Genomic DNA, 24413 nt, shown 5'->3' with positions numbered 1-24413 from the left:
GGGTCTAATGGAATAGCTAAAATGAAAACAGTAGATAGATCAGTTTATAATCATATTTATTAAAATAATAACAGATATATGTAGATATACATAATTAAAAAGGTATACATAGGGTAGTATAGGTAGACAATCGTAATAAAACAAAAAAATAACTAAACTAACTTAATAACTATTACACAATGTAATTTAAAACAGGTTGGCAAATCACCTACTTCTTTACACTTTCGACTCTCTTTATAACATTAAAATGTTGAAAATGATTTAATTATAATATAATATGAACTATAATCATTGCATTACTACATGATTATAATTATTACTTAATAATAATGCTTAACTTAACGCAAGAATAGAAAATCTGAAAGTTTCTTACTTCTAAGTAGTCTTAAATAGACACTCTTTAGTATTTATAAATCGCAAGATGCTATGTTATTTACATATCGTCGGGTATCTAGCATTGGATAATTATGCGTATCTGACAAAATATGTAGCTAATTTTTAATTTCGCGGGCATTCCACATAAGATCCCGAATGGCATTCTTATCGCTGACGCGACTCTATGGTAAAATACAGAGAAAACAAAATTTTACTACTATGAAAAAATGAGGCCATTTGCGATAACGATATTAAAGAGTTTTATTCTTTATCTGTGGTAGATTCGCAGTTTGGCGTCCCCATAGAAATATAAATCTTTCATATATCTATGGGCGTCCCCGACGATATTTGCCCCTACATCTTATGCCTATTGTGCCTATGAACTTATTTAGGTACGTTTATTTGGCCATTGGGCTTTGGTTCCCGCACGTTGGGCTCCCGATGCAGACGAGCGCCAATTTTCGACCTCTACTGAATGCCTTCTGTGGCCAGTGTTACCTGTGTTAAAACATATATAAGCTGTAAGGAAATATATATATAATAATATTTTAATATGTTTTCTTATGTCAGATAATATCCCAAAAGCCTCATCAATTAACGATGAAAATTGGTTCAGCCAAACACGAGATAATCGCGCTCAAACATACTCGTACATACGTAACTACTAATCTATATTTGCATTTGTACCACCAATTTGTTTTGTGGTGTCTTGGAATGAAATTTTGTGTCAACAGAAATGTTTGTGACAGAAAACTTTACCTGGAACCATGACTGGGAGATGTATATTGTAAGTCATGTGAGTATATCTATGTTAATAATATTTTTGAATTTAAAATGCCTCTTGAATGATCGAACAAGTTTATATGTATATGTAGGTAACTAAGTTACATTAATCACAGATAACTAATGAAACTATGAACTAATTATGAAACTATATAATATAATAAAATATATTATACTATATTTATTCAGACTACTATATCAGGCAGCTATTCACACAACCACCATCCTCAGTAAAGCTTTGGGGAACACTATATACGTAGATATATGGAATGCGATTCTCCTCTTCCTTGAGGGTTTCAGTGAAGGCATTACACCACACTACTATATTATTTACATAAACTTACTTTGTCTAGGTGTCTGATTGACCCCAAACCGAGGTCGTTGATAGTGTGGTCTGTGTTCTTGGTTATTATCTACATTACATTCTGTGGCGTTACGCGATCCCCGCCAATTTTCAACTTCGTGTGGCCTCTGGGACTCTTCTACGACAACAGAATATTTCAAAACAATACTTATATAATTATGTACCCTAACATTTAATCTAATAACTTAAGCATTCACTTGTAATGAGCAATGAGCATTCATGGAAATGGTACATCGCATTACAGCGAGCATATAATGAGCGTTCTCGCCAGTGCCGGCGTAAGGGCCACTGATACCCCGGGCGAAAATAATGTGGCGCCCACTTGAGGGAAGCAATATCAAGTGTTAGTAGTAGTTTTTAATTTTATTGGCGTCCCGCAGACTTTGTCACCCTGGGCCATCGGCCCATCTCGCCCCCCCCCCCTAACGCCGACACTGGTTCTCGCGAGCGTTTTGGCAAGCACTCTAGTGAACGACTTCATAACATCGACTGGAGCATTAGCCAGAATGATCGTGAAAATGTTCGTAGCACTGCAAAGCTCCATGTCGGCCTGGCTCGATATTGTCCGACGTTCGATGTTCCGTTACAAGCGTACAAGTGTATACTCAGGTTTTTTAGCCTAGTAGGCGTACTAAAATAATTATTTTAGTAAATATAATCATACCTAATTATTATAATTAAATATAATCATTACAAGGGAACCTACTTCAATACAATCATTGGCTTAAAGTATATATTCCTAAGTCTAAAAATAAAAAAATATAATAAAAGGTCTTGCCATGTTGCGCATTTTAAGATACATATAAAATGCCCTTAAAAGTGCTTAAAGGGATGGATAACAGTGACACAATGGCAACCTTTTATTTAATTATATGTTTTTCAATGGCAAATGTAAAAACAAACAAACGCTCATGCATGAATAATAATGAATATGCCAAAGACATGCCAGTGGTAAACCCTACCTGGCAACACAATTCTGTGTTTCTATAATAAAAAATAAACTTAGCAATATAATACGTAAGGAGCTTTAAATGTATCTGGCACTCTTTTAGTGTTGTGTTTGAAGTAAATAATAGAATAGGTAATCATTACCTATTGATTATGAGTATTTTTTGTTTTCATACAAAAAATATATGTATGGGTTTGTTATGAAAGAGCTATCTCTTTAACTGTCTCTATCGTCAATGTCGTGCGACGCATAGTGTTTATATAACTTCTTTATGTTCTCAAATTGAATTAACTGGTCCGGGGTACGAAATTTCTTCACTATTGTAATCTTCAAACACAACAATGCTTCCCATTAAAGCCGTGGCAGACAATTTTAGAACACCTTATATTAATATGTAATGCCGTGGACCAATAACATAATAGGTCCATGGTAAAATAATAAGCTTAAATTAAAATATCTTATAAACTTTACCTGATTCCTTGAACATGAACAAGAAGCCGCAAATGTTTTATGTAGGTATGCATGTTAAATAAGTTATATGTTTTTACGTAACATGTTATGAGATAGTGGTAGGAATCAAGCAAAATGTATTTTTTATAACATTAGTCACACAATTCTTATGTTAGTCATATAATATTGATAAACATCAGTTACATAATATATTTTTTATGATTTTTTTGTTTTTAGAATAAACCTACTTAAAGTTATAATATAGGGGCATTAAACATGTGTGTTCATAACATCTTAAAACACAAGCTGTTTAATAATAGACGGTAATTAAATAAATTCTCAAAGTGTGCACAAAAAAAGTGAGAATATTTTTTAAAAACACATTTAGAATAGACATGTTTTTTACTAAAACAAATTAGCAAAAGTAGAAATATTTAAATGCGTCATCTCTATTGAATTGAGTAAGACGTCTGATCTAATTATTACTTTGATAGTAATTATTGTGATAATTCACCCCTCTGCCCCTTCCCCTGCCCCTACCCCTGCCTCTGCCCCTACCGCGATAGTTATAGTAGTTCTTACCGGCATCGTTCCTATTCATATTTTCGCCATCATTTTCGTTGGTCTCATCATTTTGTTCTTGTGAACCAACTTCGTCGTTCTTGTTCAAATTCAAATTTTCATTAATGAAGAATTTGAAGGCCAAGCCCTCTTTGTCAGTGAAGCTTGCAGCATAGAATATTGGCAATACTGCACAAGAACAGGATTTGAACACATCTTCTATGTCTCTATTTGCATATACGCAAGTGTCTGTGTACATATACTTCCTGCGAGGTTCCGATTTCTTATAAATGTGAATCTCATAAGACCATTTCTTGGCACTGATCTTATTACCCAGAAGTTGGACGGACATGAAGATTTTGCCGTCCGGTTCAGATACTTTCAGGTGACATAGGAAGTTATTCCCTCCAACCACTACGAGGTGAACTTGTCGGCTCGAATCGTGAATATTCTTTAAGTAAATTTCTTTTTCAGCGTCTATTCCGCGGTTGGGCGAGTGCATCTCGTCAAAGTGAGTCGACATCTGACTCAGTTTACCTGAAAATATCATTAAATTTAGTTTTTTTGTTTCAAGACTGACATATTATGGAGCTAGCAAAAGTGTACCATATTTCGATGTAAGGTTCGTATAGTGTTATAGAAAGTCTACAATGGGGCCCGGTTTACGGGGCCGGCTTAAGTAACTTATGGTATATGCAACTATCTTACCCTTCCAGTGGCACGTCCCGAAGATGGCGGTGAGAGGGCACTGCTGTTCCCTATAGGGACAGTCCTCTAAATGTTTCTCCATGTCAATCTGCTTGATCATCGAATAACATCCCTCATTTTTGTTAGGGCAGGGTGCTGGTGTCTGCAAATTGTGGGCATTGTAGTTAGTGCTCCATTCAGTATTATTTCTTTACCTTTTAAGTACCTGGCTTACTCAGGCACCCACTTATGGCAATCTTCTTACAAATACTTCACATTTATCTTTCATCACACTACACACAATACCTTGTCTATCAAGTATCACCTATAATTATTAAGATAATTGATAAAGGAATAAGTTTCTATATCAAAGATATGCTTCGATCAACAATACCATTTTTGATCGAAGAAGATATGCATGGTCTGCAACTGATTGTCTCTCGCTCTTTCTTGCTCCATATAGCTGAGTGAGGTTACTGGAGACCCAATTCCCCCCTTTCCAATCTTACCAATCCCCGATTCCTCAACAACCCTTAAATTCTTAACCCCCAAAAGGCCGGCAACGCACATGTAACGCCTCTGGTGTTTCAAGTGTCCATGGGCGGCGGCGATTGCTTACCATCAGGTGATACGTCGGCTCGTTTGCGTTCCATAAAAAAAAAACCGAGAACTGAGAACCTCCTGCTTTTTGGGAAGTCGGTTAAAACAACATTCATTCATCCTCACAAATTGTAGATTTTCTCAACATTTAAGGAGTAATTAGTAAATGATAAATACCTGAGCGACATAACTCTCAATCTCGAAGTTCCGAACTTCTGTAAGGGGCATGCCACAGATGCCGCATGCTCGACCTCTCATCTTGCAGTCGTTGCAGGAACTGTGTCCGTTCGGACATTGGAAGATTTTCAACCCATATCTTTGGTAACAAGTGGGGCAATCACAGATTCCCCGTTTCTTATTAACGGGGCGAGGCCTAGAAGAAAATTTCAATTATTGGTTACAGATATAATATGTTTGGTAACAAAGATATAGGCTGTCGAGAAAATGTCGTGATGGCCCCGCTCCTCGTGCTTGAGGGTGCGTGTTCAAATCCTAGCAATGGCAAGTACCAATGTGATTGCAATCTCCAATCCGCCTACCTTACATGGAGAGTATGGCATACCCCTTTTATAGAGGAGTTTAATTAAAGTACATACTACTACTGAAGAAGGATAGTTTTTGGAGTACCAAGATTATGCATACCTGCTAGTTGAGCGGCTCCTGGGACCATGAGATATAGCATTAGGAGTTCGTGGCCGAGCAGTAGTGCATGGAGGCTCCGTCGGGGCTGACGGGGCTGACGGGGCCGGCCTGTATCTGAAAGTATTAGTTCATTTTAAAAAACATGCTAAACAAGTCTTAGGAGAAAACAGACAGAGAAGTATTTTATGGATTAAGTAGCCAAATGAGCATACGGATGCTAAGAATAGATGGAAGATTGGTAAGCAATCAGCACCGCCCATGGACACCAACAACACCAGAGGAATTACAAATGTCAGCTTTTTAGGTGTTAGGGAGAGAAAACACTAAATTATTTTCTTCTCCAACGATTTCTTCTAATTCATCGTCCATGAAACGGATCCGGTTTTATTGTTGCGTTGCTTATTTGATGGTTTTTTAGTTGGTAATAGGGGTAGTCTTTTCGATTGGATTAATTTTGGCGCCCGTACAAAGTTGGTCGCACCGACACTGAAGCGGGCGCTACATTTAATTTGTGTAGATAATGTTATAACTTTTTAAACTTAATATTGTACATACCTTAAGTACGTATACGAAAAACATTTTAAAAGTAAATTGAGTGTTACCTACCTTTGTTCAGGGGCGTTGACAAAGACGAAATCTTGAGGCGGTGGCGTCGGCGTCGCTCGGTTTTGATTGGGTTGATTCCTGGGGTAGTGTGGGTTTACATGTTGGGCAGGGGTCCAAGGTTGGGGTGGGTTCAAAGGATGACCCTGAGGATAATTTTGGAACGTGGGATTTGGTTGGCGGTGGAAGGGATTAGTTTGGTTAAAGGGCTGTGGCTGGTTGGGTTGAGGGTAGTTCGGCGTTTGTAAATTAGGGTATAACGGCTGCATTGGTGCTGTCACCACGGCTTGCTGCTGAACGGCGTTGCTGTATGGCAAATATGAAAATTGTTAAATAAAATAATAATAAGAGTCCTGTAGCCAGTAGTGGTCGTAAAAACGAGCAGTTTGTCTTTATCTTAATAAAGATGATTGTAATAAATGATCTTCTAGGCTAATTAGATTTACGTAGACAAGAGATATTACAGCGAACAAGTTAATCCTAAGATGAAGTTGATAATATATTTTTTTAAACTGCCCCACACTAGAGTATTCTCATGTGTCGTGGGTGCGTTTACATACATACAATTTCACGTACACATGACACCCAGACCCGAAGCAATGTGAATCACACAGAGTTGCTCCGTGCGGGAATCTAACCCGTTAAGGTTGCGCGGCAGCCGGTTGCCCAGCCACCGCACGATAATATGAAATAGATGAATAAAGAAAAAAAAAACAATAATTTGAAATACTTATTCAGTTTTAGTAGTAAATACCTTGTGGCCGCAGCCGGGGGCCTGGTGCTCTGTCCGGCTTGTAGCGTGGCCTGTTCTCTAGCTCGTCTCTCCTGAGCCTCCTGCTCCTGGCGTTGTTGAGCGCTCTGCTTCGCCAGTTCCTGTCGCAGTTTCTGCTCGAACCTGCGTCGCTGGGTGTCGAGGATGCGCTCCACCTCGGACACAGACATATTTGGTTGCCTGCCAAACAAACAAGTCTGTTACGTTAAAAGAATCTCTATCCATACTAAAAGCTGAAGAGTTTGTTTGAACTCTTATCACTGGAAGATTTATTTTTGTGTAGAATAATGAATTTGTCGACGTAGGAATCAACAGTAGCCGAGAATCGAAATAAAACCGCGCGGGAGCAGCTAATTACAGATAGGTACTAAATCGATTCATTCTACTGGTCTTTGTAAAGGGTAAATACCTATAGTGCATGTGCAAGTCCTACTCAAGTAGATACCCACTTGATAACAAACAACAATTAATTATTATGACTCATGTGGTTACGTACATAAATACATATACCTACATAAAAACTATTACTGTCGGATGCAAAAAGATTACGTGCATTTCAGCGACAATTTCCGATATTAAGCGTACTATACTGTACCTATAAGTATAGAATAGAGACTGCTCACTCACACACAATGTGTGTACCTAATTTAATTAGCGTGCACCTGATGGTAAGCAATCGGCGCCACCCGTGGACACCCGGGAGAATTATAGTTAGTGAAGAGTCGGGATGTAGAGGATTAGGGAAATTGGAGGGAGCGATAATTAGGCCTCTGGTAACCTCACTCACACGACGAAACATAACGCAAGAGTTGTTTCACGTAGATTTCTGTGACACCGTGCAATGGTATCTGTTCGAGCCGGCCCATTCGTGCCGAAGCATGGCTCTCCCACTAATCCACACGAATAGGGCTCTACTAGTTTTTGTTAGGCTATATCCGTTCCTAAGAAGACCCATTGACCGATAATTTGACGTAGGTAAGTAAGTATTTTCAATAAGAAATGTGTCCAACTGCATGTACTTTATCAGACGTTATGAAATATGACGCAAGAGCACAGGAAATTATTTTACTCATGCTCATGTTACTAACACATCAAAATACCGATCCCACGCAGTCGATCTTTATTACTGAGGAGTAAGGTTCAATTTCCATTAGTTTCTTACGAATTGGCAAGTTGATCATTGTAGGGTATGAGTTGGCTTTACACGTGCAGTTATATTGCGCGCGCAGATATCAGCGTGCTTATACATATAAGTAGGTATTTATGCCAATACGACAGATTTAAATTACTAACGGTTTTATTGTAAGTTTCGTACATACTAAATTAATCATTATTGTCCCGGAATGCGGCTCATGAATATGAGCCTCTAGCATGGCTTGAAACTAGTCGAGTTCCTCGTCAAACAGTTACGTGAGTAAGCCGATAACATATTTTTTTTTTTTTTAAGGTTGGTACTGCCAAAATTCTTTTTGTTTTGGATAGTTCATTATCGAGGATTAGATATAGCTATGCTATAAAATTTGGTTTGTTACTTTTTTACGGTCGAGTTTTTTTTATTTTCTTAATGATATAATTTTATTTTAAACTTTTTAACTTTTTAGTTTATTAGGTACTTACTTTGAATTTGAAGTGCATAATGTTACCGACCAAATCCGATTTCAGGGCAAACTAATTTTGCCTAGGCTATTCATATTACAATTGTTATTTATTTTTACGTGGCTTGCTTTGGTGGCACTTAGAATTGCAGAGCATCATTGCCTTTTTTTTTTTTTTTTTAACGTTGCCCCACATTAGGATTTTCTCCTGTGTCGTGGGTGCGTTTACAAACATACAAGTTCACATGCACATGACACCCAGACCCGAAACAACAATTTGTGGATCACACAAAGAGTTGCTCCGTGCGGGAATCGAACCCGCTACCCGTTGCGCGGCAGCCAGTTGCCCAGCCACCGCACCAACCGTGCAGTCAAAAAAAGCCCTCTTGCACTGGCATCTTTTTTTTTATGAAACACGCCGGTAATCGAGCAGATGTATTATTACCTGATGGTAAGCAATCGCCGCCGCCCATGGACACTTGAAACACCAGAGGCGTTACAAGTGCGTTGCCGCTTTTTGGAAGTTAGGAATTTAAGGGCTGTTGTTCGGTAATGGGGATGGGGAAGATTGGGAAGGGGGGAATTGGGCCTCCGGTAACCTCACTCACACAACGAAACACAACGCAAACGTTGTTTCCCGTCGGGTGTCTGTGAGGCCGTGGTATCACTCTGGTCTAGCCGGCCCATTCGTGCCGAAACATGGCTCTTCCACACTTTACTGTTTGTAGAACAGTTTTTGTTGCAGCTGCATCTCACAAAACCTTGGTCAGGCCTCGGCTAATTTAGCCAAAACAAGTCTATCCTATCGGGCTTAGGATAAATTAGTTTGGAATATGCTATACTAGTTAATCCTATCGCGTATAGAAAGTATTAATTTAGCCTAGGCAAAACTAGTTTGTCCTGAACTCGGGTTTGGCCGGTAACATAATAAAATACGTAAAGCTGAAGATTTGTTTGTTTGGTGTCTGGAATTATCGGCATCGATTTGAATTCAATATTTATTTTATCCTGCAGAAAACTTCGCGGGAGAGATCACATTTCAAACGGAATTTTCCAATACGATTCCGATGTTTTATTGTTGATAATACAGCTAAGAATAGTACACTTACACGGAACTGCCTACATACTGGAAATAAAAAAATAAATTCGGGGTTTTCCAGAGTTTATTCCACTTTGGTGTAATAATAAGTTCTGTCAGCGTAATTATGTTGAATATTTGACTTGCATGCTATAAACTGACAAATGTCAATTCGGTCCCATTTCCACCAGGTCAGAATCTGATTATGGTATCCCAGGGCGACCGTGGGGAACTTTTCAAAATTGTAGGCGCGGCTACAGTGTTTTTTTTTTTTTTAATTTAGTATTTAAAGCAACTAGTTATAATTTGATGAAAGTTTATCTGATGGTGAAGGCGAAAGTCAGTCGAGAGAACTGCTCGACGATTAACAGCAACGAGCCGCCCTTGCTTGGGCTTAAATCTATACTAATATTATAAAGCTGAAGAGTTTGTTTGTTTGTTTGTTTGAACGCGCTAATCTCCGGAACTACTGGTCCGATTTGAAAAATTCTTTTTGTGTTGGATAGTGCATTTATCGAGGAAGGTTATAGGCTATTAAACATCACGCTATGACCAATAGGAGCCGAGCAGAGCGGGTGAAACCGCGCGGAAGTAGCTAGTTATTTATATTGATAAAAAATTTACACATCTCCACACTAAAAAATTACACACTACACACAAAAAGTAAAATTCTCATCATTCATATCATTAGGGGTCTGATGATGAAGTAGTATGGTAGCTTAGGGAACTCCTCAACGGGTAATGCTAGCTCCTAGTGTTCCAGCTTGAATTATTAATTTGTAATGAACTTTGCATCCATGTTACTTACCATCAGGCGAGATAGAGGCCAAACGTCGGCCCATTAAACATTAAAAAAAAAATGTCGGCTAAACGTAGTATACCGGCACTATATAAAAAAACTATGACACTAATTTCTAACCAGAGTTGCCAGATCCAGACTGACCATTTCCTGGACATTTCTAGGGCCACGAATGGAATCTAAGTTTTGGTGTCCTATTCGAGACTAAAATGTAAAGGTAGGAATTAAGTAGGTACCTAAAACTCGCCCTTTCCACCCCTCAAATCACGCAGCGCGACTTGCGAACACGATACAACGTTTGTTTTGACTTTTGCAGCCGTAGTATTGCACTTCACCGATCACGGATTAACTGGTTAACAGTTAATCCGTGATCATGGCGCTTGCAACAGTGCCGAAATATCGGAAACTCACCAAATTCAATAAACATGGTAAATATCCCGTCGTAAGTTCTAATTATAGTGTTAGTGACCATGTCAGTTTAAAAACTTATTGCATTTTTGTAAAAAAAAACTAGTATTTTTTCATTCCGGGACAGTAAAGTAAAATTACTGGACCTGGGACAGCACACAACATTCCAGGACAATCCCGGAAATCCCGGCCATCTGGCAACCCTACTTATAACCTATCAGTAGGTTTTTTTTTTGAAGAGGGAAAATCATCCAATGACTTCTCCCGCCTTGGGCGAAGCGAGACGGAGTGTCAGACTCTTACTGACTAAAAACCACCCCGTTCCTACTCCTGCTTTGAGCCGGAGCCCCGGTAACCTTTTACGTTGTCCGCAGCTCCGGAGTAGATGGGTACTAACCTATTCTTACGTATAGGTATACTTTGCTTACTACCGCTGCTTATAGCACCAGTGTACCAAAATAAGGATTCGTGACAAAACTACAAGCCTTATCTACCTGTGATGAGTTTACCCTATTATAATTTCACCCGGTGATTTTTATCACGCTCGATCAAGACGATTTTTTACTTAGGTGGCTAAATGATGTACGTAAGAGACATCACTGGAATCGAATAATTACACCTGGCTGATGTGAGCTGGGTGAAATAAGAACCCCGACAAGTGGAATAAAACTCTCCAGCGCACCGGTCAATCACGGTAGCGTCTATATATAACGCCCCTGATAACCTGCTTGGCGGCTGACTGGCGACTGCACATACAGTTCTGTCTTGTACCCGCGTGAACGCGTGTGGGACTAATTCACCTTCGGATTTCCATACTACTTGATATTAACGTGAGTATTGACGTATTTGGCTTTCAAAATCACTTACCAGGGGGCTCGGGGATTTTATTCCCTACGAGTCTTTTAAGAACCCTTAATATGCTCAATCAGATTTGCAATAAATCCTACCTAACCTATTATTTAACAAAAATGAGGCTAAATTGATTTCTTTCAAATAAATATTATGGTATGAACAGGACACAAAGGTTTCGTATTTTGACACGAATTTTGGAAAAGATATCTGCTTCATTAGCCGATAAAAAAACGTCCACTAATTAATACTAATTAAATCTTAATTATTATGTTATCGGCTTACTCACGTAACTGTTTGACGAGGAACTCGACTAGTTTCAATCCATGCTAGAGGCTCACGATTATGAATTCATGTGCAGCATTCCGGGACACACGACGACGCGGCGATTGTCGCGCTGATATTGAGAGAGCTATATGCTAGAGGCTCATGAATATGAGCTCCAGCATGGCTTGAAACTAGTCGAGTTGTTCGTCCAACAGTTACGTAAACTTGTAAAGTCACTATACCAAACGCACGAAGTCGCGAGCAGAAGCTGGTAATAAAATAAAATCTTGTTCTGATTCCGATACACATAGGTATGTAGCAAAGATGTAGCAACAAGTAACAGATTAGTAGGTGCAGCTTAATTAGCCTTTATATTCTTACAAAGTTATCGTATGTGTAATTTTGTTATAGTATGGCTGACAGTGACACAGTGTATTTAATCGAAGTTCCTCCGAACAGGCCGGAGAAGCAGGATAAGCAGGAGGAGCCGGAGAAGCCGAGGTGTCTGAGGTGAACAACCCTTTCCGTTGCTTACAGCACCAATGATGTAAAATTTAAAAAATAGTGGTCGCCTAGGGCCGAAATTCGACCATATACATACGATTTACAATAAGTACCACTTAACATACGCAAGGATCATTTTTATTTAACTCAAACTCAAACAAACTCTTTTATAAAACTCTATTCATATAAGACGTGAGAATATCATCGCAATGTCGTCAATTTTGACGTTTTGTCAAATACGAGATACTATGTGTGTGTGTAATGTTTTATTTATTGATTTAATGTACTTTATAAGCATTATTATTGAAAAATATTAGCGTTCTTTCCGTACATATAAACTATAAGTGTACAAATTTAATGCTCCTACGTCAATTTTCGTAAAAATGAATATAAATTTTTGCATCACGTATTAATATATAGATAATCTATAACTACTTATAATAAATCTGTAGAGAGGTCAATTCTGTACATGAAATATATTTCCAAAATAACTATCAGCAGGTGATTAGTGATCGATACTGACGCCAAAAATGCAATCAGAATTTTTTTTGTCTGTCTGTCTGTCTGTATGTTCTTTACAGAAATAAAAACCACTCAGCAGATTTTAAAGAAACTTGGTACAATTGTTCTTCATACTCCTGGGTAGGTTATAGTATACTTTTCATCACGCTACGATCAATAGGAGCAGAGCAGTGAAGGGAAATGTTGGGAAAACAGGAGAACTTACTCCATTTTTTAAGCTTCCGTCGCGTGTGCAGCCTTAATGGTTAAAGCTACACAGAAATTATGTATGACGGTAATGTTCTCCTTAAAATTGTTTAAAAAATATTCCACGACAGCAAATGTCTATATTGTATGGTTGACTCACAATAACACGTATACCCGATAGCTTAGCAGTTTGGAGCTTTCTGATTATATTAATTTGTCTACTCTTACGTTTATAACACTCTCATTCATTCATTCATATTATAATAAATCTGTAGAATGGTCAATTCTTTACATTGAAAATATTGAAAGAATAAATAGGGGGGGGGGGTGTTACTGGATCGATACCAATCCCAAATGTGATTAATTTTTTTTTGTCTGTCTGTCTGTATATTCGGTCTGTATGTCACGTGAAAACTAACGGTTCTATTTCAATAAAACTTCGTATAATTATACCTTATTATCCTGGGCATATAATAGGATACTTTTTATCCTGGAAAAATACGTAGAAAAAAAATCTTTATTTTTCAGTTTTGTTCTACAGAACGCGTGCTGAACAGCAGTACTGTAGCTCAATAGAGGGATCTCCTTAATTATTATGGGCCTCGCCATATTTGGGTCCAATAAATATTTATAAGATGTCATTGTCAAAGTTACTCAAAATGGAGAAATAAAACTTCCACGCGAAGACCGAAATCCGCGCGGACGGAGTCGCGGGCGGAAGCTAGTACTAAATAAAATCAAAATTATTATATTATCGGCTCATCGTATGTGTAATTTTGTTCTAGAATGGCTGACCCTCAGATCGTGTGGAGTACCAAGTAGGTATCTCAAGAAGGTAGCTCAACCGAACCAGCAGGAGAATCCGAAGAAACCGAATAGAAATAACTGAGTTTCCTAAGTCAAAAATAAATTCTTTCGACTTTTCAATACAATAAATCTGTAGAAGGGTCAATTCTGTACATTGAAAATATTGAAAAAATAAATAGCAATTTACCGAAAAAATCACTATTTTTCAATATTTTCACTTAGGGGTTTAACCCCCCATTTTTATTTGTCGATAAAATTAAATGTAGTACTCAGCCTTAACGGGTTAGAAGTCTGACCCCTATCACATTGTATATCATATAGTTTATAAGAAAAATTATAATGTGTTTGACTAGTAGAAAACTAGCTTCTTTTGAATTAAATATATCGTTTAAAGGACCCCTTACGTGCCCTTACCCCTTACTGCCGCAATGAGAGTCATTTAATGAGTAACGACTTTATTCCGATATAAATAAATATAAACAATATTGAGGACTTAATGAATACGGCGGTTAGTCGTAAAAAACTTTTTTTGTATTTCTTTAACCGACGAATGTTGCACACCTTTTAGTACTGAGATAACATACATACATACATACATACATATCGTCACGCCTTTAATCCCCGAAGGGGTAGGCAGAGGTGCACATTATGGCTCGTAATACCACTGTGTACACCCACTTTTCACAATTTATATTGTGAGTCCCATGTAATAGGTGGTGAGCCTATTGCCATTACCGGGCACATTTCCAGACTCCATGTTACCACTGAGAAATTTTCGAAAAACTGAATAAAGCCCAGTGATACTTCGCCCGACCCGGGAATCGAACCCGAGACCCCTTGCCCGGCAGTCGCAGTTGCAACCACTCGGCCAACGAGGCAGTAATTTAATCGCCTAATCGGATGTGTAGGTGTACTGTACGCACTTTGTATGCATTGTATTTTTCTAAACAAATAAATGTTATTGATTACAATACGTCTACCTGTGTTTTAATACGAATATAACAATAAGTACGCGTCGGAACTTATTTTGTAAATCATCTAAAGAACTATTTCTTTTTATTTTATTTACCTACTGAAACGATTCTCTTGTTGGATACAGATCTTAGAGTTAAAATCGCAAGTGTTGCCATAGGTCTGCAAAAACTAGTTCCTAATAGTTATATTTTTAACATAAAATGTTGCTTCCGTCTGTTGTGTCACTGCCCACTGAAAATCAGTGCTGGATGACTTGTGAGCCTAGCTTATACCGGTGGGTGGCCCTTTGAGCCTCGCTGTACATGGCGGCACGTGACCGTCTTCCCCGAGACCACTGGATGGTCCCTACAGTCCCGTGTAACTATATGCACCGTGCTCTCGTGGCCTTAATGGTCGGTCTGTAGTAGAAGCAGGCGGGATTGCGGCGTGGCGGTTGTTTTCCCGATGCCAACTATACGCAGGATCGACCCCGAATGTTTGTGTTTCCTCCAACTTTTGTCTCTGTTAGCAGTCGGCGATGCTAAGTTTCCCCCGATCCTGGCAACCCAGACCTGCCGCTGAGAAGCCCATGATGAGCACTTCTCGAGCATGTGCTGTTTAGAATCCAGCTTCAGGTAACCCTGTTCGGGTACTCACCGAAGCAACCATGTCCGGTCAGCGCCTGAGTGAGCCTGACGGAGACGCGCTCCTCTCTCTTCAGCCAGGCTTCGAAGTGTGTCAGAATGGCTTCGACAAAGCGCTTGCGTGAGATTTCCAGCTGTTCTAGCCGCTCACACCGCCACTCAAGCGGGGGAGAGTGTGTATTTGGATATCCAATGGAGGAATGCGAGGAGATGTTGTCGCCTTGAAGAAAACGTTTAACAAGTCTGACATTACATTGAGAAACGTCTCTGTTTACGCTGAAGATACGGACGCTACTTACTTATCTAGCTAATCCTATATAATAATATACACCGTTGGATATCTTCGTGCGATTCAAATAAACAAAAATTTTCGATGTACAGCGTGATAGTCACTATTACACGCTGACCAAACAGGCGCCTCATAAACGACCATCAGTTCATAAAAGTTCATAAACCAGGCGTTCGAAATGCTCTTCGAAGCCCCATCGACCATCAAAGGCTGTTATTTCGGAGACACAAAGGCAGAATTTTCTGAAGGCGGCCGTTTTTAAAGTGTGGTTCGGTAGAAATTGTCGATCGACGTCGACGTTAATTAACTAATCCATTCTACCATCGATCGATGGCATCGAAAATGTGCTTTATATTGCACAAAAAAGATTCGCAATCCGAGTACTCATTGAACTGTTCAAAACTTAAGTTAATTAAAAAAAATACGGTCGAATTGAGAACCTCCTCCTTTTTTTGAAGTCGGTAAATAACTGACATTGATGTAGCGTCCAAGACAGTTGAAGGAGGAACTGTAAGTGGTCGCCAGTAGGAAGTTATAAATATCAGAAATAGGCCCCGGACGATATAGGGCGCTGGCGCCACCTGGGGCCCTAACTAACGCCTAACACTAAAGCCGCTACTAGGCAGATGTACCTAACTTTCCGTAAGCAACATCACCTGGATACAACAGATTACAGGACATAGCTTAAATCAGTCTCCATTTCCTAGCGTCGCAACAATCTCTACATACAAAAGTCATAAAACAATCGCTGGTAAAAGAAAGACAAAGCAACAAACACGTTTAAATAATAAAATATGAAAGTGAGGATATTTTGAGAATACTTTTAGAGATTCAAGTATAAAACAATATTACTTACTGCCTCGATGTATTTTCTTCGGACTGATTGTTACCCATTTCGAATGTTCAAGAATATTTCACACACACTTTAAGAAACAATTCACTTCGGTTGTTATTTCACGATATCTGAACCGATACTGAGGTAAAGATTACTAAGAGGACTGTATTTATTGTGAGCCCTTGTACTAATGACGTTTCATTGTCTAATCATGTAATTTACAGTGGTACAAAGCGCAACGCAAATTACCCAGCGCATAGAGAATGCAGACTTCTTAATGATGTACCGCAACCAGTAAATCATATATCGATTAACTGATTTTTGTCGATTACTTTATTAGGTACCTTTATTACTACATAATTATACTTACTTTTATACTACTTAACTGTACTTGCCTAATTAATTGCGATAATCACCATCGTTAGATTGTGTAAATCATTTCTCCTAATTACTGACTAATCAGTATCATCACGGTTTTATCAGAAGTCATCAAGTTTAATAACTGTTAAATGTTTTATGTTATACAACTGTCAGGTACATACACTTGAATAATATCTATGTTAAAAGATCACCATTACTACGTGATACGTTTGGCAGTATCCCAATTACCTGCTAGGAATTATTGGAATTGTAGATATTTAAACTTTTGAAAGACATGGTAACTACAGATTACAAAGAGAAAGAAGCGATTTCTACGATTTTCGAAAAAAAAAAATATTGTATCACAATTTATTTTCGTTTTAAATAATGACATTTAATCGACCACACTTACATCACTATCAGTACTGTACCCGGAATTTACCAGGAATAGACAATTGTAGAGTTTGATAAGAAAATGATGACAAAAGATTTCTTATCTATGCGTTCCAGAAAACATATTATTATTTTTAGCATTATCCGTTTCATTGCATTTCCTGGAAAATATTCCATGAATAAAAAACATGTTAATTAATTAATTCTCTCTAACTCGTTTTATTACATAACATAATTATGTTACGAGTAAATCAATTTTACTCGAAATATCAAATAATTAACAAACGATGTAGAAAATTAATATATATTTTTTTATAATACCTAACTATTTTGGATTCTTGAACAAATAGAATAACATATAATAATTTAAAGAATCAACAATCATCTTGTGAGACATTTTGTTCAAATTTTCTTTGGCAGCACTGACATTTACTATCGACTGACATTGTCTGACATTGAATCAAATCGAATTGATTTTCGTTTTCTTCGCCGGACAGACGAAATAAAACCTGGTTAATTTTATTAAAAATTCAGTCGTATCACATAGCTATTTGAGATTTTTAGTTTTTGAAAAAACCGACAGCGAGAATAAGATGCCTCACTTCAGAATCGAGACTAACGTGCCAAGAAGCCAGATTCCTGCTACTTTTGTGCAGAAAGCTGTGCCGGTATTGGCCAAAGCACTTGGGAAACCAGAGCAGGTACTTATTTTCAGTATTGCAGATTATTTAATACATTTCTTAATGAAAATAAACTGTCTTTTTTTAATTGCTATCTGTATTTACATTCTCTTCTCAATAAACACATTCTATAGGTATTTTATCAACAAATAAAGTCAGTTACTGATAGTATTACTAGTCAAATAATAATGGAAGAAGGGTAGGGAGGCCTTTGCCCTGCAGTGGGATGACCATGGCCAAAGTAAATAAAATAATTACAAATAATACTATACATTCAAAATATAGACCTACCTAAGTAAGAAAGTGTTAAAAGAAATTGATCTTATTCATATATCAAGAATTGATTATGGGCCTATTGTAACAAAGCTTTAAATTAAAAATGATGATAGGTAATTAGTAAAAAAATCATCCTATTAAGTATAAAAAAAAATATGACGGGCTAAAATTTTCTTTCAGTACTGTGTAGTTTCCATCATACCGGATGTGCAAATGAGTTTTGGTGGGTCTACGGAGCCCTGTGCGATCGCCAACCTCATGTCTATCGGAGCACTGGGTGTGGAGCAGAACAAGAAACATGCTAAAGTACTGTTCGAGCTGGTGGAACAGGAATTGGGAGTCAAGAGTGACAGGTGAGGTTTTAATATGGTGAAAAATTTATAGGTAATAAAAAACAGCAAAAGAGTGGAACTCTTTGCCTGAGTCTATGTTTCTTGAAGGGTACAACCTGGGTGTCTTTAAGTCTTGAGTGAATAAGTTATTGGGTGATTTTCATTATCATCATTGCTTGCCATCAGGCAAGATGGCGGCTACACACTTAGCTATTATCAATAATAAATAATCTACTTAGTAGGATCCCAGGTCTGATATTAATATTATCTTGCCATGGTATGTGGTAACAGCAGTTTTTCTTGTGAGCACAACAGAGTAAAATACATTTGTGGTGTGACTAACACTGTGGGTAGTAGAGTAAGAGTCGACTACGGAACTATAGTACATATTTGATAGAAACTGGGCAGCATCACATCATACATCAACAGCTTATTAAGTGGCCTCTGCTGACCAAAGGCCTTTTCTCACACAGAAAAGTTTTGATCATTAATCACCATGCTTGCTCAATGCGGATAGGCAATTATAAACTTGCTCTCTCATGTATAAGAAGCGGGTGTCTTAAACCACTAAGCCATCACAATATACGAAGCTGGGCAGCAGTACTGTTATAAACTTAACCTTTTTCAAACTGATCTTCAACCCTGCCAAGCATGGTGATTATGACAAACCCCTCATTGTCCCGTTGTAGGCTTACCAGCTTTTGATATCTTGTCAATTCATTATAGGTATTGAACATAACATTTCTAAATAGTAACAATCTACATTTCATAGGAATTCAAACTATGACTGTGGGTTTAAAAGAATAATATACAGTATATGTTTAGTTTAGCCATTAGCCAATCGTCTAGATTCAAAATTTTAAATAAACAATATGTCGAATAAAGATGTTTTGGTAATTGATAACAGTTTTGGAAGAGAGCCAAGATACTATGTTTATTATATTATTTTAATTCGTTGAATTGTTATCACTACATAATTATGTAGATTGTAGACTATGTCAAGGGTAGACTTCTCCAGGTCAACTTTACTTCAAACTATTTAATATTGTGAAAGTATAAAAGATATCAAAAATCGTTTTAGCGCGTCGGTTAGGTAATGAAAAAATGTTAGACACGTAATTTTTTATTTTGTCCTATAAGATAACAATACTTGAATAAAACGAAGTAAAGTTTAGGAGTGGGAGCAAATACGTCATTTCTTACGTATATTCAAATCGATATATCTTCGAAAGTATCTCTCCCACACTTGTAAATGTATCAAAGTAATTGAGTAGCTCCCGTCTATGTTAACGTCTGTACAAAATATATCAACGAGTCGTTATTTTTAAAAGAATTTCCTTTGACTCCAGGTAGGTAGGTGCAGTGTTTATCAATACGCCGTGCGCTAATGGGCTCATTGTTGAAGTGTATGAGTAAGTGCAAGTGGCCAGATATCGCTAGCCAACATGTAATAACGTTATCAACGAGATTAAGTTGCCGCCATATTATTATATTATAAACTCTAGTTTATGTACACCAATAACTTTTTTTTTTTAGGAGGGAAAATCACCCAATTACTTCTCCCGCCTTGGGTGAGGCGGGAGGGCGTGTCAGACTCTAACTGACTAAAAACCACCCTGTTCCTTCCCCTGTTTTGAACCGGTAAACATGTACACCAATAACTTAAGCCCAGTTTCAATAACCCATTTGTTTTGGTTTTGGCTACAAAAGATTATGTCTCAAGGTGTCTTTTTTTATGGAATAGGAGGCAAACGAGTAGACGGTTCACTCTTTTTTTGAAGGTTTGAAGGCCGCCGACGATGACGACCATTTTCCGTATTATGGCAGACCGAAAAGGTAGTTGATCTGCTGGTTAAAAGTAGGGCGGTCATCTAGTGAGCGTTAGCAACTACCAAACAGGGCAACCAATGCCTCGGGTTCGACTCCCAGTCCACCCAAGGTTATTGAACGTTGGCCTCGGCCCTTAATTTTATGGGATTCATAAAATAACTGAAGTAAAATGGACGGAAGTTTACCTTCATCAGAGAATAAAATGTTCGAGATTATTTTTTTACTTATTTCACCTATGTACTGTTTGTACATGGTTGTTGTAAGCAACTTGACTTTCCACCCTTCAAAAAAAACCGATACAAGTGTCAGATTCTTACTCTACAAAATTCTGTCTCACTGACTACAAAACCACCTCGTTTTAACTCCAGCTTCGACCTGGAGCCCCGGTAATACATGCGACAATCTGCAATGTGTTTCTTAGCTTCTTTGAAACAACCCGCTATTTTATTTTATTTTCTTTACAAATTGGTTTTATTGTCCCATAGTTTTGATGTCGTATTGTCGTTACATTGTTCCTACATATATATACAATAGGTAAATGATCAAATAATGTATCAGAGATATTGTAAAAAACATTTTTTTAAAAAGAGTAACGATGGAGTTTCTTGCTCGTTCTTCTCCATTCGAAGCAACACTTTGGAACGAGTGTCTAGCTTCACTGACAGACAGACTGACGGACAATTCAATTTGACGTTTCAAAAGTGCCTTATTTAGGATTAATTGAAATAAATGCTTTGACTTTGACTTTAGCTTTGAAAAGGGAGTTTGTTTTTTTTTCTTGGGTCGGTTTGCCTTAACAAACACGTTATCTGTGCCTCTAATACTGAAATCTAATAGCAGTTTACATTTTCAGGATGTACATAACATTCCAGGATGAGCCGACCGGCAACGTCGGCTTCAAAGGCACCACTTTCCATGCTATCTTCGGATAAACAACATATTTTGTTACATTTCGTCTCTATGGTGGTCGAGTTATACGCTATGCTGCTTATTATGAGTCACAAACTGTTCCGCTAAAAAATTGATTAATGTTTTTATTTATTCATATTTTATCTATTTATTATGTTAAAGAACATGTCTAACCAGTGAAGGTCGTTGCGCTGAGCAAGAATTTCTATAATCATTTATTAGGCAGCTAGTTGCCCAGCCACCACGCCAATCGTGCAGTCAAAAATTATGACTGTTGAAATTGTGATCAGACCACATAATTTTAGCTAATTGGCTATATTATCTCCTCTATTGACTTGATCATAGCTATTACTAATTGTCAGTGACTCATACTTAGCAACATTGCGTATTTATATAGAAAACGGATAGGCATATCTTTTTTACCTTTTTATGATTTAATTATGAGATTTTCAGTGTATTTGCCTTGGTTATATGTATATTTACAGTTTTATTATGTTCCTAAAAGGTATGTAAGTCGGTGAATTTAACACGGAATTGTCAGTATCATAAGATAATAATGTGGTGTTAAAATTAATCCCATTGCCATTACTAAAAAGGTTCCTATTTTTGAAAACATGGCAGCTTCATCAAAACCTAACTATAGACATTATATACTTGAACAGTAATCAGTATTATTTTTTCAATTCCAATAGAATTGCAATAGTTGTTTAAAAATGCAAACTTAATGTAAGCGTCCACATGCCCGCATCGTACGCATTCCGTATGACGTCATCAGTACGCATCGCATGTTGGCATTGCCGATGATGCAGTCCGTACGATGCGGATCAGTGGACGCAGTTGTATGAGTTTCTATACAAGTCAAACTAAAATCCGTTACGTGCGATGCGTACGATGCGGGCCTGTGGACCTTTAGTTCTCGTCATTATATTTTTTTTTAAAAGAAGAAATAAAAAAACACCATTTTGTCATAAACTAATGGGCTTTAAGCAGATTACAGATAATTTAGACGGTTGCTAATTTTATAATGAAATGCTAATTTTTTTTTTACAACTACGTAAGTATTTTAACTTTTAATCTTATTTTGTTAAAGTTTTAAGAAATATTTAAAATTTTAATAATACCCAATTGGTTAGCGAAATATTATTGGTTTTCAAATAATATAATAGTTTTGTTATATCTATAAATATTTACATTTTTTTTATTTCGTTGTTGTTAAACTTTTTGTCTGGTTTTAAAAATGTTTAACTAGTTATCTATGTGCTATTAGAATGTTAAGAGTAACTTGTATTTTTGAGATGAGACAAATAAATTGTATATCTATTAAAATTGTATTTTCGCTTTATTTCTTGTTACGTCCTTGTTTATGTCGTATCAATTCATTTTCATAAACTTATTTCATGTTGGGATGACATTCATGACATAACATAAATGGTGCTAGGGGGTTCATATTATCTGACGTAAAATAACGTCAAACGCATGTATCATCGGTGACACTAACGTATCACTGGTTGAGTGTGAACGGTCAAATGTTTTTTAACCGACTTCCCAAAAGGAGGAGGCAATTGGGGGACATTGAGGGGGGAAGTAATTAGGCATGTGGTAACCTTACAGGGCAAAACACAACATAAGCGTTGTTTCACGCCAATTTTATGTGAAGCCGTAGTATCACTCGGGTTGAGCTGGCCCATTTGCGCCGAGACATGGCTCACCCGCACTTATAAGTTAAAATATAGTTATTCCTAGTATAGTATTCCTATAGTAGACGTTTCTAACGTCTGGTCTCAATTGAATTAGGCTGTCATCAAATGGGCAATCTTCTGCCTAGTCTTAAAATATATGATACCTAATTATTTTTTTTATGTTAAATGGGCCGACGTTTGGCCGCTATCTCGCCTGATGGTAAGTGATGATGCGGCCTACGATGGATGATGGTCATTCTCATTTAATGTTCTCCCTGTCCATCTCCCCACTGGTGACTATTACTACCATGCTATTAGGTAGTTAGTTTGATTCGCAGTCAGTGCCGGCGTAGGGGCCACTGACACCCCGGCGAAAATGCGCCCACTTGAGGGAAGCAATATCAAGTGCTAGTAGTAGTTTTTCATTTTATTGGCGCCCCCAGACTTTGTCGCCCTGGGCCATCGGCCCATGTCGCCCCCCTAACGCCGGCACTGTTCGCAGTGGCCTTTGGTGCACTGGTGACACATGGGAACATAAATAGGTTCGTGTTCACTCTAGTGACGGAACTATACATATGTAGGTACATATCTAGTGGTAAACGTGCATTTATAGGTAGGTTTTTGATAAGAGAGAAGACATGTCAGGTCGGTACCTATAAGGATATCGGCGGTGAAGACTAATGAGGTTTTTTTATGGAAAACAATCGGTGGTGCTCTTCCCAGTGCGTTCCCAGTCTTTTGGGGGAATTTGAGGACTGGGCATTTAGAGATTGGGAAGGGGAGAATTCTAACAAAAAAGTTGCCCCCACTAGGATATTCTCATGTGTCGTGGGTTTACAAATATACAAATCACACCCAAGAATTTGTAGGCAACACACAAATGTTTGTTCCCCGACAAAATGAGAGACGAAAAAATACGTAAGAGGCCTCATTTAGTTTTGTCGCCCTGGGCCCTCGGTGGACTTAGTTCACTACTGAACTATTGTAGGTATATTGTGTATAAACGAATGAAAGATGATTTTGTTTCAGGATGTACATTACGTTCCAAGACAACCCATCAGGGAATGTTGGCTTCAAAGGAACCACCTTCCACGCCATACTGGGACAATAAACCTATATTTTTTAACTACATATTTATCTATTTACATAATTTTGTCTTTATTTGGTAGAATAGATCTGGAAATTAGCAGGGATCAACTACTTAAAGCTACAGACAAAATCTAAACGATACGTTGTTTTATTTTGACCTAATTACCTAGGATTTAGTGAGATGTGATAATTTTGTGAAATCGAAAGACATTGTTTTAGGTGATAAGGCTATTTTTCATTTAAATATTAATTTTATAATAACTTCAATCAATATAATAGGTATGCAGTTTCTGAGATATTCAACATTTTTTGTTATGGTAAAAATGTCCGAACTGATTATAA

The 24413-nt window shown here is 37.6% G+C and overlaps 2 protein-coding genes and 1 long non-coding RNA gene across 6 annotated transcripts; 2 read left to right on the top strand and 1 right to left on the bottom strand.

Moving 5' to 3' along the window:
• Nucleotides 1–39: 39 nt before the first annotated feature.
• LOC118274849 (E3 ubiquitin-protein ligase siah2) lies at nucleotides 40–16756 on the bottom strand. Of its 3 annotated transcripts, none has more exons than XM_050697070.1 (9): nucleotides 16545–16756; nucleotides 6769–6966; nucleotides 6018–6320; nucleotides 5412–5525; nucleotides 4947–5142; nucleotides 4191–4332; nucleotides 3504–4019; nucleotides 1503–1640; nucleotides 40–873 (listed from the first exon to the last, which is right to left on the bottom strand). In XM_050697070.1, the coding sequence occupies exons 1-9, from the start codon at nucleotides 16580–16582 to the stop codon at nucleotides 764–766; spliced, it is 1755 nt and encodes a 584-aa protein (XP_050553027.1). In that variant the 5' UTR covers nucleotides 16583–16756; the 3' UTR covers nucleotides 40–763. The 3 variants fall into 3 exon arrangements, with proteins under 3 accessions (XP_050553027.1, XP_035448481.2, XP_050553028.1); XM_035592588.2 differs by lacking the exon at nucleotides 16545–16756 and adding an exon at nucleotides 7574–7869; XM_050697071.1 differs by lacking the exon at nucleotides 1503–1640.
• LOC118274855 (uncharacterized) lies at nucleotides 8024–14778 on the top strand. Its single transcript, XR_004783513.2, has 4 exons — nucleotides 8024–8039; nucleotides 11236–11496; nucleotides 12194–12292; nucleotides 13780–14778. It is a non-coding gene; the product is annotated as an uncharacterized LOC118274855 (long non-coding RNA).
• A 955-nt stretch (nucleotides 16757–17711) lies between the features above and the next one.
• Nucleotides 17712–24210, top strand: LOC118274854 (macrophage migration inhibitory factor). 2 transcript variants are annotated; one of them, XM_035592596.2, is made up of 3 exons: nucleotides 17712–17977; nucleotides 18413–18585; nucleotides 24012–24210. In XM_035592596.2, exons 1-3 carry the CDS (start codon nucleotides 17870–17872, stop codon nucleotides 24091–24093), a joined length of 363 nt encoding a protein of 120 aa, XP_035448489.1. In that variant the 5' UTR covers nucleotides 17712–17869; the 3' UTR covers nucleotides 24094–24210. The 2 variants fall into 2 exon arrangements, with proteins under 2 accessions (XP_035448489.1, XP_035448490.1); XM_035592597.2 differs by lacking the exon at nucleotides 24012–24210 and adding an exon at nucleotides 21248–22634 and having other exon boundaries at nucleotides 17713–17977.
• Nucleotides 24211–24413: the final 203 nt, after the last annotated feature.

The sequence above is a fragment of the Spodoptera frugiperda genome, chromosome 11 (genome assembly GCF_023101765.2).
Source record: "Spodoptera frugiperda isolate SF20-4 chromosome 11, AGI-APGP_CSIRO_Sfru_2.0, whole genome shotgun sequence".
Lineage (NCBI taxonomy): Eukaryota > Metazoa > Arthropoda > Insecta > Lepidoptera > Noctuidae > Spodoptera > Spodoptera frugiperda.
This window is presented reverse-complemented; position numbering and strand designations above follow the sequence as displayed.